This window comes from Sminthopsis crassicaudata, chromosome 5 (genome assembly GCF_048593235.1).
Source record: "Sminthopsis crassicaudata isolate SCR6 chromosome 5, ASM4859323v1, whole genome shotgun sequence".
In the NCBI taxonomy this organism is placed as follows: domain Eukaryota; kingdom Metazoa; phylum Chordata; class Mammalia; order Dasyuromorphia; family Dasyuridae; genus Sminthopsis; species Sminthopsis crassicaudata.
Genome location: NC_133621.1, coordinates 301,041,419 through 301,055,874, shown reverse-complemented (window position 1 = coordinate 301,055,874; position 14,456 = coordinate 301,041,419). Strand labels below are relative to the sequence as shown.

The 14,456-nt window shown below is 48.1% G+C and overlaps 1 protein-coding gene across 3 annotated transcripts in view; it reads left to right on the top strand.

Moving 5' to 3' along the window:
• The window catches only part of MRTFA (myocardin related transcription factor A), a 138,025-nt gene that overhangs the window by 119,505 nt on the left and 4,064 nt on the right, over nucleotides 1-14,456 (top strand). For 2 of the 3 annotated variants that reach the window (XM_074271781.1, XM_074271783.1), the window contains 7 exons: nucleotides 7,522-7,577; nucleotides 9,258-9,333; nucleotides 10,077-10,238; nucleotides 10,986-11,161; nucleotides 11,696-11,848; nucleotides 13,746-13,996; nucleotides 14,092-14,251. In XM_074271781.1, coding sequence (XP_074127882.1) covers nucleotides 7,522-7,577; nucleotides 9,258-9,333; nucleotides 10,077-10,238; nucleotides 10,986-11,161; nucleotides 11,696-11,848; nucleotides 13,746-13,996; nucleotides 14,092-14,251 — 1,034 coding nt within the window. The remainder of the gene's footprint in view (nucleotides 1-7,521; nucleotides 7,578-9,257; nucleotides 9,334-10,076; nucleotides 10,239-10,985; nucleotides 11,162-11,695; nucleotides 11,849-13,745; nucleotides 13,997-14,091; nucleotides 14,252-14,456) is intronic. The other variant, XM_074271782.1, reaches the window with a different exon arrangement.

Genomic DNA, 14,456 nt, shown 5'->3' with positions numbered 1-14,456 from the left:
CAATAGTTTATTGGAATTGGCCTGAATCATCACATAAACTTGCTGTTGCCATGTATAACAATCTCTTGGTTCTACTTACTTCACTCAGTATCAGTTCATGCAAGTTTTTCCAGGATTTTCTGAAATCATCCTGCTGATCATTTCTTATAGAACAGTAATATTCCATTATATTCACACGTACTTACTCAGCCATCCCACAACTGATAGGCATCCATCCAGTTTCTTGCCACTGCAAAGAGGGCTGCCACAAACACTTTTGCACATGTGGGTCATTTTCCCTCTTTTATGATTCCTTTGGGATACAGACCAAGCAGACACTGCTGGATCAAAGGGTATACACAGTTTGATAGCCCTTTGGGTATAGTTCCAAAATGCTCTCCAGATCATTTCACAGCTCCACCTATAAGGCATTAATGTCCCAGTTTTCCCACGTCCCCTCCAGCATTTATCATTATTTTTCCCATCTGAGAGGTGTGAAATGGTATTCAGACTTGTCTTAATTTTTTATTTCTCTAATCGTTTTTTTCATGTGACTAGAGATGACTTTAATTTCTTCATCTGAAAAATTGGTTCATATCCTTTGACCATTTATCAATTGGAGAATGGCTTGTCTTGTAAATTTGAGTCAGTTCTTTATGTATGTTAGAAATGAGACCTTTATCAGAAATAGTGGATGTAAAATTTCCCCAAACACTCAGTTTTCTTCTTTCTTTCTAATTTTGGTTGCATTGGTTTTGTTTGTACAAAAACTTTAATCAAAATAATGCACTTTGCATTTAATAATAATGTTCTCTAGTTCTTCTTTCACCATAAATTCCTTCCTCCTCAACAGATCCAAGAGGTAGACTATCCCTTATGCTTATAGTGTCACTCTTTTTATCTAAATTATGAATCCACTTGACACTTCCTAGCTGTGTGACCCTGGGCAAGTCACTTAACCTCAGCCTAAAAAAAAAAAGGATAAAAAAATTATGATTCTCTTCTCTGCATTCAAAAAAGATTCAATAACACTTTCTCTTCCCATTCTTTCTTCATCTCTTCGTCCCTTTCTTCCCTTCCTTTGTTTTCTATGTCCCTCCTCTCTCATCTCTCTACTTCATTTTAGACATGAGAAGAAAAACAAAACCCTTTTAACAAATGGTCATATTTGTCACATAAAAACAATTGGCTACCTTATAGATAGTCATGTCTAACAACAGTGTTTCATTCTGAAATGAATTCATTACTTCCCTTGTCAGGAGGAGCATGCTTCATTATTAGTCCCCTAGAATGGTCATTGTCTTGATCAGAGTTCTTACGTTTTTTAGAGTTGTTTGTTGTTATAGTTTTTTTTTTTTTTTTTTTTTTTTTTTTGCTATTGTATACATTATTCTGGTTCTGCACACTTTATTTTGTATCATTTCATACATATGATACAAGTTTTTCTGAAGCTGTCATTTTATTATTTTTATGACATAATAATATATTACATTTATGTGTCATAATTTGTTTAGCATTTCTTTAATTGATGGGCAATTCTTTAGTTTCTAGTTCTTCGCTACTATGAAAAGAGCTACTATAAATATTTTTGTGCGAATGAGTTCTTTTACTTTTTTCTTTGGATCTCTTTGGAACTTCTATTTGTTTCCACAGGAAGCTTGGTTCTTTATCTCTGAGTTACACATTAGAAATTTCCCAAGTTTACATAAGTCAGTAACATGCCAGCATCTCAGGGTAGGATACAACCTGTACCTCCACTTTAAATGTACTTCTTTACAACTTTTACTGAGATAAGTTGCATGAAAAACATGATTCCTTTGGCAAATGGTGTTGCATTACTATCATGAGCCTTTCCTTCTCTCTTTAGTTCTAGAAACTACTGTCAGAATTACCTTGTTCCATTGCTTGATGACTGTATCCTTCACTCCTACAGCGTGGCTTCTTTCTCTGTTGAATTGAAACTCCCCCCTCCTATGCCAATATGAGCTCTTTTTGTTCAGTTCTCATCCTTTTTTTGTTTTAGCCCCTCTATCATGGTATCCATCTATCATTCAGTTCTGTGGGATTCTGCCCTCTTTGTGGATAATCCTTCTTCCCCTGATTATTGGGATGCTGCTTTGTTGGAGCTTTACTCCTCCCTCTCCGACCAGTCCTGCTTACTCAGGATTTGTGGCTACAGGACCATCCTCTTTTTCCTGGGCCTGATTCCAATAAGTATTGGTATCTCAAAGTCTGCATGGACAAGGCAACTCATTTTCTTTCCTCTGCACTCAGCTCTTCTCCTCACCTAAATGGTTATGGCACCATTCTCTTAGGTCTCGTGTATGGAACCTTGTAGCAATTTTTGATTCTTTACCTTTTGTAGAGCCTAAATGTTACTGTCTCCGACTTGCTGAAATGAGTTGTCTTTGTTTTGGGTGTATCTTACATTTACTTGTCTGTGAACATGTTTATTTTCTCCTTGTAGAATGTAAATTCTGTGAATCAAGTCATAATTTGCCAATTTGTAAGCATTTATTAAGTGCTTTCGAATAACTTTCCTTCCTGACAGAATCTAGGCTTCTTGCATGATGGGACCAATGTACATATAAAACTAAATAAATACAAAGAGAATAAAAAGCAAACACAAGGAAGAGAAGGAGGCTAGTTGCACTTGTGGGTGAAGATCAGGAAAAGCTTCATGTAGGTGTGATTGAACTGCGTTATGAAGAGACACAGAGACTGAGTGAGAGAGTTAGAGCTTGAGCTTGTGCTAATTTGATTGGATTGCAGAATGCTGGGCAAACTGGAAAGATAGCTAAGTTGAGATCAAGTTGTGAAGAGTTTTAAAAGGTAAATAGGAGTTTCTATTTAATTGTAGAGGTCTTGGGTGGCGGGTGGAGTTGATTAAGTATGGAATAACATGATCAGAGCTGCACTTATGGATAATCACTTGTGTGGTGGATGGATGTGATCTCTACATGATGGATAAGAGGAAGCTGGGCAGTAATCTGGGAAAGAAGTGATGAGAGATTAAATTAAAGTGGTAGCTATATGAGGAGAGAGAAGGTGTGGATATGAGAGGTATTGTGAAGGTAGAAGTGGGACTACTTGGCAGTTGATTGGCTAGGTGGGGTGAAGAAAAATGAAACGATAAAAGGGATTCTGAATTTATGAACCTGAGAAACTGGAAAAATGTCTCACCTTGTAATCCTAACAGTGACAAAGTCTGGAGGGGGGAGTGTTTGGGGAAGGGATAAGGGTCACTGTTCTGAACAGTCACCCTTTTGAAATGGCCAATGAGTATGGCATGAGGCTGAATGTCAGGGGAGCTGGGGGTCATTACCATAGAGATCATAAAGCGAACTCATGGGAAATAATAGCAGGCCCAATTTTATATTTGTACCTTCATTGCCTAGCCCTATGCCTGGCATATAGGGGGCATTGAATAAACGTTTGCTAGATTGATTGTCTTGTGTTTGGTTGAGTGGTTGTTTCTGATCCTGCTTCCTCCCCCCATTCTTTATGTGTGTGTGTGTGTGTGTGTGTGTGTGTGTGTGTATGTATATATATATGTGTATGAATATATATGTATGTATGTATATATATATGTGTGTGTATGAATATATATGTATGTATGTATATATATGTGTATGAATATATATGTATGTATGTATATATGTATGTATGTATATATATGTGTATGAATATATATATATGTATGTATATATATATGTATGTATGTATATATATATATATATATATATGCGCGCCAAGAAAGCTTTTCACTAGTAGAACATTCATCTCCACAAATGCATCTGCAATGATTATGGCCTTCTATGCCCTTCATTAGCCAGAATAGCCTATTTAATCAAGTGCATGACTTCTGTTAGATGAACTGATTCACTTCCTCATCTGAATTCAGGCCTGAATCTATGTAGCCTTACCAAGTATTTTCTTTCAGAACTCAAGGGGAAAACCTGTCTCCCAATTTGATTGGTATATATCTTTTCCTTTATTGCCTACCATTAGTAAATGTGTACTTAGACTTGGATGTGGACAAATCCCACCCCAGAAATGGCATTTGTGTAATAATTTTCCTTTGAGATTGAGGATATACTCTGGCTAAAAATAGAGCTGATCCACTATAGAGAGTGAAAGTCCACAAAAGATTAAACACATGACTTTCATCCAGTAGAGTGGCCATGTAGTCAGGAAAACTTAGGTTCTTGTCCTACATTTGCAAAACTAGACTAATGATAGAATCCTCTTCATCATTTTGTTTGTTTTTGGTTTTGGTAGGCAATCAAATGAGCTTATGCTGGTAAAGTATTTTGCTTAAAAATAACAAGAAGAAACACCCCACATATATACACAGTGCCTTAAAATATTGTATGAAACCCACATACTCTTTCTCTGATTCTCCTCTTTCTCTTCATCATTGTCATCATTAGCCAATTAAGCTAAGCAATCAAAAACAAAATTTTGTACAAAGTGCAACAGAAGGACCCATTCTGAACATCTGTAGCAGAGCTCTCTGGACTCTCTCCCCATCAAGAGGGCCCATTCTTTCACTTTGTATGTAAAAAATGTTTTGCCCTTTGATTCTGTCTTGTCATGTAACTTGTTTTAGTTAAATGGTAAATTTAAGGATTTGGTTTTACTTTTACCTTCTACTTATAGATTGTTAGAACAAGAAATGACATTAGAAGATCTGTATTTCTTATAAAAACTAATTTTTGTTGATGTCATTTGCATCATTTTAAAAACATCACCATAATTTCCCTTGGTATCACTTCCCCTTTCTCAGAGAGCCATGCCACATAATAAGTAACATTTTTTCAAAGAAAAAAGAAGGGGGGAAAAAATCAGCAAGTCTTGCATGCATTTTATATATATATTGTTCTCCCCTCCCACAGAGTGGGGACAAGATGCCTTCTCATATCATATTTTTGGAGACAGGATTGTTCTTTGGAATTTTGTAACATTCTCTTTTGATTTGTGTCCATGGTTCTCGTCATGCACACATGTGATTGTTATTTTCTTGGCTTTGCCTAGTGTACTCTTCATCAGTTCAGACAGGTCTTTCAGGCTTCTCTGTATGCATTCATGCATCCCATTTTGTTCAGCCGTTCAGTCAATAGCCATCTCTCTTGTTCTCACCTCGGCGGCAGGGGAAGTGGGAGACAGAGTCCATCACGAAGCAAGTTAGAGATGAGACCAGGGCAAGATGGAGGCCAATTTCCTAATTGGGTTCCCATCCTACTCTCCTGGGACGTCCGGCCCCAACAGAACTGCCACGACAAGGGGGCCAGTCTGGACCTCTTTGAATCTGTTTCCTCATCTGTAAAATTAATGGTTTAGATTAGATGTTACTGAAGGATCGGCAGGTTGGCAAAACTAGAGGAAGATGTAAAGTCGGCTTCTTTGTACCAACCGAACTGTTGTGACTTGCTGAAAATGCCATTACTCTTTCTAAATGTGTGAGTATTCCCGTAGGAAGTGGGGATCCTTTTTCTTCCAGCTCTTTAATAAACGGAGAACTCCCCCTGCTGCTGAAAGCTGGGAATGTGAGCTCAGCTTTTAAGATAGGCCAGTTCAGTTAAAAGCTGGTAAAAGTATCCACTGAATGAATGGCCACTGAACTTCTCCTGATGAGCAGTATCTAATCAAGGGTCCTTCTGAGCTAGTGGTTGCCAAGACCCGGCCCCTCAGAAGTGAGAGGAGACCCAAAGGCTCTAGCTAGGGAGGGTCCCTATTGCTCCTCCCTTCTTGCCTGCTAGCCTGGAGCCTAGGCCCCCTCAGAACTGAAATTGACCACAGTCTTGTACGTTTCACTCTTCTTCCTGCGATTCCCCTCTTAGGTGTAGCTGCCCCTCATTCACCAAACGGGGCTGAGATGCTGCAGCATCTCATTGGAGAGCTGCCTTGCTCTTGTGGCATCCTGGCCCCTAAGTGGCTCAATTGGAAGTCGAAGGTGGCCTCTGCACTAGGTCGTATTGAGAGTGGAGCCAAGGAGTGACAGGCTTACCTCAGTGAGGTGTAGGAGTCTCTGCTTGGAGCTGGAAGGGACCTTGAAAACCCCAGGGTCATAGGCAGGCTCATGAATCTAGAGTTGGAAGGAAATTCAAAGGCTGGGACCCGGGTCTAAGTACCAAGGTCAGCCCAGGTGTAAGCTGGCAGTCAAGGTTTGAACTCAGGGCCTCTGACTCCAGGGGCTCACTTTTTCCACTGCCCCTTGAGCTCCTTTAGCCAGCTCTTGCCCATGAATCTTGGCAGGATTAAGCAAATAGTGGCACTAAAGTGCTTGGACAAGCTCTTTGGAGATGAGATACAAACTAATTTGAGTAACAGTGTGACATGTAATACTTCTACCCAGCCAAGTGAAATTTAGAATTCCTGGTAGGAGCTCAAGAAAAAGGATTCACAGGCAATGAGGGCTAATGCCAGACCAGGAGAGATCTGGGTTTGAATATTGACTTTGACAAGGACTACTTCTGTGACCATTTTGTCAAGAGTGGGAAAGGCCATCGGGAAATAGTTAACAGAATTATAGATAAGGTTAACTAGTGGTTTTCCAATTCCATGTGCTCCTATGGGGATACTTCCATATGGTGTGGCTGTCCTCGTGTCCTCGGTGGCGCCATCGTGGATGATCGAGGAAGACCTGAATTCAAATGTGACCTCTGACTCTTCCTGGCTGGGTGACTCTGTAACCCTGTTTCCCTCAGTTTCCTCATCAGTGAAATAAGCTGGAGAAGGATATGGTCAACTGCTCTAGTATCTCTGCCAAGGAAACCCTGAAGAGGGTCACAGAGTCGACCACAGCTGAGAAATAGGTATTTGAGTTTTGACACCAGTGATGTAGAGGTTAGTGCTTAAGCTGAATTCTGAAGGAAGAGATGCTTTCTACAAGCAGTGCTAAGGAGGAGGAAGGGGATTTGGAGCCTTCAGGCCAGCCAGTGCCAAGGTGTGGATCTGGTAGACAGAGTGCCGGGAAGGAGGGATGCAGAGACTCAAGGATGCAGATGACCAAGAAGAATTAGATGTTGGATGATGTTGGAAAGCTAGTTTGGGGCCAGGTGGTGAAGAGCTGTAATGGTCAAACAGAAGTTTATGTTTGCACCTGTCAACCATAGGTAGCCAATGTGGTTTATGGAGTGAGGGAATCGACATGGTCAAATCTGCATTTAGGGAAAATCAAGTCATCTCTGCCCCTCAGCCAGGGAAGGGCCTGCACTGCAGCCATGGAGTCATGGAGAGCTTCATTTTCTTCAGCAAGCACTTTGTTTTACAAAGTATTTTCCTCATAGCCACCTTGTGAAGGACATGGCATTGCATTCAAGTGGCAAGTAGAAAAGCTGAGGCTTATTAGATCACAGTTTAGAGAGGAAAGAGATGTGAGGCAAGAAGGTAGGAAGCCCCAAGAGGGGATATAGAAGGGCCTAGACCGAAGCGGCACATCTACAGGTACAACTGAGCCTGGGGAGACATGGGCAGTAGGGGCTGAAAGTTTCTCTTGGGAGTCATTCTTCTTTGACCTTTTTTCTTTTTTTCCAACAGCTCTGAAAAGTCCAGCTGCATTTCATGAGCAGAGAAGGAGTTTGGAGCGGGCCCGGGTAAGGCTCTGGGTGTTTTCCCTACTCTCTTCCAAAGTCTTTTTGTGGTTGCTTCCTTGATGGGAGGTCTAGAATTAGAGTTGTCTTTCCCACTTTCTTGTAGTGCCCAGCCTGGCCTTTCTACCTGTCAAGACCTTGCCAGGGACACTTTCCATTTAATGGACCCAGCTCAGCAGGTTGATATAAAAATTTGGGCTCTGGTGGCCATCTTCCCACCCTGAATCCCATTTTTCACCCTACTTCTTGAGTAATCTTTCACTAGGAAGCACCATTGGCTTAGACAGGGTTATAAAGCTTTAGTCAGGTTAGCACTTTTGTTTAAAGCAGCAGGGACCTGTTGGCTAACATGGCCCCTTCATGTCCCTTCTGGCTGGAATCTGTGGGGCTGGATTCCTGGCCATCTCAGGGCCAGAGAGGGCTTTGGAGAATGGAACTCCTTGTCTGCTAGCTTTCCCCCTCCCTCCTTTCAGCTGCCTTAGGGTGCCATGGGGAACTCCCTACATCCTGATGGGGAAACCCCTGGAGAGGGCTCCTTTCTTCCTTTCATTTCACTTTAAAGGAGCAATAGAAGCACTAACCCAGATGGACTCCCCCAGGAGACTCCCATCTCCTTTGGAGGCAGCTTTGGACTAATTCTTTAGATGGGTGAGGGAATCCTAGAAATACAAGAAAAATCTTTTTAGTGCTGGGAGAGCCCACAAGGTGATCTCATCCGAGGCCCTCATTTCACAGCTGAAAAACCTGAGGCCTGAGGAGGAGTCCCCCAACTGATTCTCCATCCCATTTTACAGTGAGTCAGCCCAGGCCCAGAGGCCATGGCTCATGAATGCCAAATGGAGGATTTGAAAATGGCTTTCACTTGGCTGCAAGATCATAATCATTTCTGATGTTTCCACAGTGAAAGCTTTGCTGAGATTGGGACTCCTATTTTACAGACCAGGGAGAACTCAGATCAAGGTCAGGGCAGAATTGTCAAGCCCAGCTCCAAAGACATTCACCTTCCATTCTTCCCCACGGTCTCAGTGACAGTTGTGATGATCATTTTCATGTTAGGTCCAGAATGGTGAGCTCCCTTGCTCAGTGGCAGATGGAATGCTTAAACCTGTCTTTGGATTCCCAGACCAACATTGTTAGATAAGGGAAAAGGGGAGTGGTAATGAGGTACAGAGTGTACAGAAATCTGACCGCAGTATTCAAGGCTTGTCTTCTCCAGCCATTTGGATTGAGCTTTCTCCAGATGGTCTGGCTCGCTCTACTGGCCTAGAACCTGAAACCAGGTGAGCTCAGTTGGAGACCCCAGGACCTAGTGTCCCTGCACAGTGGCTCTTGGTAGCAGTCTGCCATCCAACATGGACTCGGGGGAAGACCGGAGAGGAGATCTCTGTGCTGGGCAGGATCGTGGATGCTGCACTAAAACAGTGTAAATGAGAATCAAAATAAAAGAGAAAGAAGTTGTCTTGGGAAAAACTGGGCTCTGGATTAAACTGGCAAATAAGATCAGAGGCTTGAGTCTCTGGCCTTGGATGAACTTGACAGCGGATGCCCTTTTTGGTCCTGAGCAGGTCCCAGAGCTGGCCTGGGGGTGTCTGGGAACCATCCATGTGCTATAGCTCAGGCTGCTTTTCTTGTGTTTCAATACCAGACTTGCAAGTTTCTTTCTTTTTGCTTTTGTTTTAATAGACAGAAGATTATTTGAAACGGAAGATCCGTTCGCGGCCAGAGAGATCTGAGCTTGTCAGGATGCACATTTTAGAAGGTTTGTGTAGAAGTGGGGGACCCAAGACAGGGAATCTTGATTTTCTCTGATCACGGCTGCCCACTCAATCAGCCTTTATTCAAGCTCCCCCAAGTTCTGAGAGGGGAATCACCAGACCTTGCGAAGGACCCCACTCCCTCCTTCCTCTCCTGGCTATAGAACTGGCTGTGTTCTCAGAGCCCAGGCAGTCGCAGCCTTTGCACTTGGTTCTTTTTTCTGTGCTGCAAGGCCTTAACCACTTTCTTCTCCTATTTCTTGATACATCTTCTACCCCCTTCCAGCCGTCCTTCTCTTCAGGTGTGACTAAAATAATTCAGGCTGCAAACTTCTCTGGGTTTTCCAAAGCCGGCAGCGACCTCGCCTTGTCTTCCACATTGCCTCCCTCGGGTTGGGACCATGCTGCCACAGTCGATGAACCCCTCTGAGGCAGCTGGGGTGATGCTGGATGGGACTCTTGTCCAGCCCTGCTCGTTAGCAGATGTGGCTCCCCGAGGCGACTTATGGAAGCAGATGGACCTGTGACCCGGCCTCCCCTTCTTGGGCCGCTGACCATGGCCTCTCTCTCTGTTCTCTCTTCCATCGTTGGCCAAGCCTGCTTTCGTGCCCTGTGGCCTTCCTCTAAACCCACCCCAGTAAAGGGGTCTGGCTTTCCCTGCTCCTCCCACAAATCGGGTCAGCTGCTCCCATATCCTCAGGACAGGCCGGGGGACTGATTCCGCCTCCTCCCCTTTCCTTGTGAGCAGAGACCTCGGCCGAACCTTCCCTCCAAGCCAAGCAGCTGAAGCTGAAGAGAGCCAGGCTGGCTGATGACCTCAACGAGAAGATTGCTCAGAGGCCTGGCCCCATGGAGCTGGTGGAGAAGAACATCCTCCCAGTGGAGTCCAGCCTGAAGGAGGCCATCATTGGTAAGGAGCCCCTCTCCTGGCCCAGGGCTCTCACTCTCACAGGCCTGGGTATCTGGGCTCCCCTTCCGCCAAGCCCCCAACACAACATGTTCTGCAATGGAAGGAGAGGAGACTGACCTGTTCTGCCTCTAAAGGTTTTTGAGGTCCACTCCCCAGACCTACTTGCCCTCAGAGCCTTTGGCACTTGTCCCTGTGCTATCCTCTAGGAACAGCTTCCCCTTCCCCAGAACAGCAGAATTACCAGGCCTGGCAGTAGGCCTGGGCTGTCCCAGTGATGCAATCCACAGGCCCCAGCTTGGTCCCTCTGGCCTCACAGGGGGTGGCAGCTTGGCGCACCCCTGCCCGTGCCCCGAGCTTCCCTGCAATCTGTGGCTAGTGGCCTTGGTCTGTGGCCGCAAGGCCCTCTTTGGCCCCTCTGCAAAAGGAGAGCTCCCTTGGGCAAGCGGCACAGAGCACAGATGGACCGAGCCAAGCCTGCTCATTGGCCCCCTTCCCCCCAAGCAGCTCTGATACTTCCTTGGCCTGAATTGGAGGCCAAATACCGCCCTCTGCTGGGTGGCCCCCAAAAGCTCATCACCTCCATAATGAGGAGCTAGATAGAGTCTCTCGATGCCGCTGGGATGTGTCTCTGGCCAAGAGATGAACCCCTTCTTTTCTATAGTGATTGGGGTGGGGGGCACCTTGGGGTTTTGCTTGAGGATTGGGTCTCCCACCCCCAATTCCCCGCTCATTGGCTTTTCTCTGCAGTAGGGCAGGTCAATTATCCCAAAGTGGCGGACAGCTCTTCTTTTGACGAGGACAGCAGCGACGCCCTGTCCCCTGAGCAGCCGGCTAGCCATGAGTCCCAGGGTTCAGCCCCATCCCCGCTGGAGGGCCGAGGCGGCGAGCCCTCGGCCACCTTGACTCCTGTGCCCCCCGCCCAGGTAAGACCACAGGGCAGCGGCCTCAGGGTCTGTGTTCTGTCCCTCACCTCTGCGTACGAGTTTGTACAAGTGCCCTCTGCCCCACTTGGCAACGCCCGCTTGCTGGATAAAGGGCCTCTGAAGGCTGCCCCAGGGGGGCGGGGGAGACTTACGGAGCTATGGGGTTGGGGCTCTGGGTGCTGGCTTTGGCAATCTGCCCTTAGCGTATCCCATTCCCCCAGTCTGCTCCCCCTACATCAGGAAGGCCGGCCTTTAGCTCTGCCCCATGACCCTGCGAGGCCTCAGAGCCAGGACCCCAGATGGGCCAGGACCCCTCACCCCCCACCCTTTCCTCTTCTTTAAAACTGGGATAACAGTGCTTTGCCCTATAAGGATGCTGGGAGTTCCGGACATGTGGATTGTGACTCAGCCCCATCCTCACAGACTGGCAGGCTTCTGTCCACCACCTCTGTGCCAAGGCAAGGCCGGCTGGTCCTCTGACTGCCACAGTTGCAGGCTCTTGGGCAGGCTCTCATGTCCCTCCTTCCCCTGCAGGTGGTATCGCAGCTCCAGGTGTGCCCCGACTCCAGTGAACCTGCTTTCCTGACAGAGCAGCTGTCTCCTCTGCCAGCTGCACCTCTGCTGCCACCCGGCCTCCCCAATGGAGGAGCTGCTCCAGCTGCCAAGCCCACCCCCACCCTCATCAAGGTACCAGCAGCTGCTTTTGGGTCCCCAGGGTCCGAGGCAGAGGACAAGTGGGGAACTGAGCACCCTTTCTTCTAGTCCTTCCTAGGCCCACAGGAAAATAATGGGGAAGGGCAAAAGCCCAAAGTCGAGGAGCCTCTTCCCCGGGCCTCCCTTGGCCCAGTCTGGTGCTCAGGGCCTGACTTCCAAATTCTGAAGTCCTGCACCTCCTTCCTGACTGCAGCTACCTCTGCTTTATTGAGCTTGCTCTTCACCCTCTTAGTGGTCTTTAGTGCTTGAAATCCTCTTCATATTAGGGGTCCCTCCCCACCCCAATTCTGGCTCCTCAGTTCTCTTCCTGTCCTGGCTGGCCTTCTCACGTGCCCCCCTCAGCCTCTTCTCCTCTGGCTCCCTCTCCCCCAAGCCATTGCCAAGGCCTCTGGAATTTGCCCTCTGCTGCCCCCTCTCGTCCATCTGACCTATGCTCGCTAACACCGTCCTCCCCCCTCCAGGCCGTCCACAGGTCTGACCTCGTCTCTCCCCACTCAGTAAACTCAGTGGCTCCAGTGGTCTCTGGGGGCAAACACAAAATGCCATGTTTGACATTCAGAGCCCTCCATTACCATCGCCGTTACACCAGGGCTCAGGTAGCCCCGCGGGCCGGGCCCCGTGCTGGTGCTTCACGGCCCTGTTTGGTCTTAACAACCCTGGAGCTGGGTGCAGTTAATAATGAGAAAACGGACAGATGGACAAATGCCAGAGAGATGACCTAGCTGGGAAGTGTCCACAGCTGGTCCAGAGCTGCTTGTATACCGCCCCTGCCAGACCGTCCGAGACCCAGAGCCCCCGGCCGCCACTTCTACGCCTGGAATTTCTGATTCCTTTCGAGTCCCAGCTAAGAGTCCATCTTGGCCTGGAAGCATCTCCTTACTCTTTTCTCAGCCCCACCTTTCTCATGGGATGATTACCTCCCTCCTCCCCCCCAAAGAGCTTGGACCACTCTGGGGCTTGCTTTGTAGCCCAGCGGCACCTTGGCATGGTTGGGAACCACTAGTGTCCTGAGACCACGGGTTGAGGCCCTGAGAGTTGTGCCTGGGATTTGCGCCCCACTCAGTCGATCTCCTCCTTCCTTTCCTGAGAAGTCGGTTTTCTGGAGCAGTTTGGCTTCAGATGATTAAAATTTGGAGCAATGGAGGATGCTGCAGAAAGGCAGACTTAGGCCCAAAGGGAAACTGCCCAGAGAAGAGGGAAGTGCCGGGTTCAAAGACATGCCTCTGGATGGCCCACTGACTGTTCCCCCTCCTGGCCCAGCCACCTCGACGATAGAGGTCCCCAATATTGTCATATGACCGCAATGCTCTTGGTTCCTGTCCTGTGTCACCTGGAGCCTCCGGCCCACATCCTTTTGCCTGCCCGGCCACAGGGGATCTCCTGGGTGCCCGACAGGAGGAGTGCCATCCCTCCCTGGAGGGCCTAGCGCCACCTCTCTTGCAACCTCTAGCCCTGCCTCCCGGCTGCCTGCAGCTGCCCTTTACCCCTTATTGCGGGCACAGGCCGAGCTCCACCTCCCCTCCCCAACTCCTTTCCTCAGTGTCTTTCTCAGTGCATTCTCCCTCCACAGCAGTGCGGCGCCTGGGCTCCCCTCAGGAGCAGGAGGAAGAGTGGAGGGGTGGCGAAAGACCCTCCCGGGCCTCCTGTTGGCCTCGAGGCCCCCGCTTTCCTCCTGGTCTCAGTGACCATCACGCCCCCCCTGCCCATCATCCCCCAGAGTCTCTCCCTTCTGTGTTCCCCCCACCATGGGCTTGAGGTCCGAGGGGAGGAAGGGACCTGAGTTTTTTTGGCGGTCTCCGGACTGACTTTGGCAGGCTTAGCCTTGGAGTCCAGACTGGGCCCCTGCTCATGCGCCCCCTCCTTCCCTTAGCAAAGCCAGCCCAAAGCCCCAGGGGAGAAGCCACCACGCAGCAAGAAGGCAAAGGAACTGAAGCCCAAGGTGAAGAAACTCAAGTATCATCAGTACATCCCCCCGGACCAGAAACAGGACAAGGGGGCGCCTCCCATGGACTCGTCCTATGCCAAGATCCTGCAGCAGCAGCAGCTGTTCCTCCAGCTGCAGATCCTCAACCAGCAGCAGCAGCACTACAACTATCAGACCATCCTGCCGGCCCCACCCAAGTAAGGACCCCCAGCCCCCAGCTGGGACCCCCTGCATCGTTTCACTCCAGGGAACAGCTGGGAGGCCTTCCTTTCTGACTCTCTCTCATCCCCAGGCCTGTTGGGGAATCCCAGGGTAGCAGCAGCCCGGCCTCCCTGCGCACCCTCCCCACTGCCCTGGGCGCCTCGGTCTCCAATCCCCCTGGCGGCCTCATGCGCCAGAGCCCTGGGACAGGCAAGCTGGGCCCGCTGCCCTCCAATCTGGATGACATGAAGGTAAGGCTCTTCTGGGGCCTTTCTTTAGTCCCAGCCACAGTGTCCTGGGGTGGGGTTGGGTAGCACTTTGTGGTCAGGCTGGAAGACAAAGAACCCTAATCCCAGCAACCCCCAAACCAGCTTCAGGGTAAACAGGCCTTGGGGGAGCACAGGAGGTCAGAGCAGAGGTTCAGGCCCGGGCCGCCTCCCCTCCTCCCCATCCCCC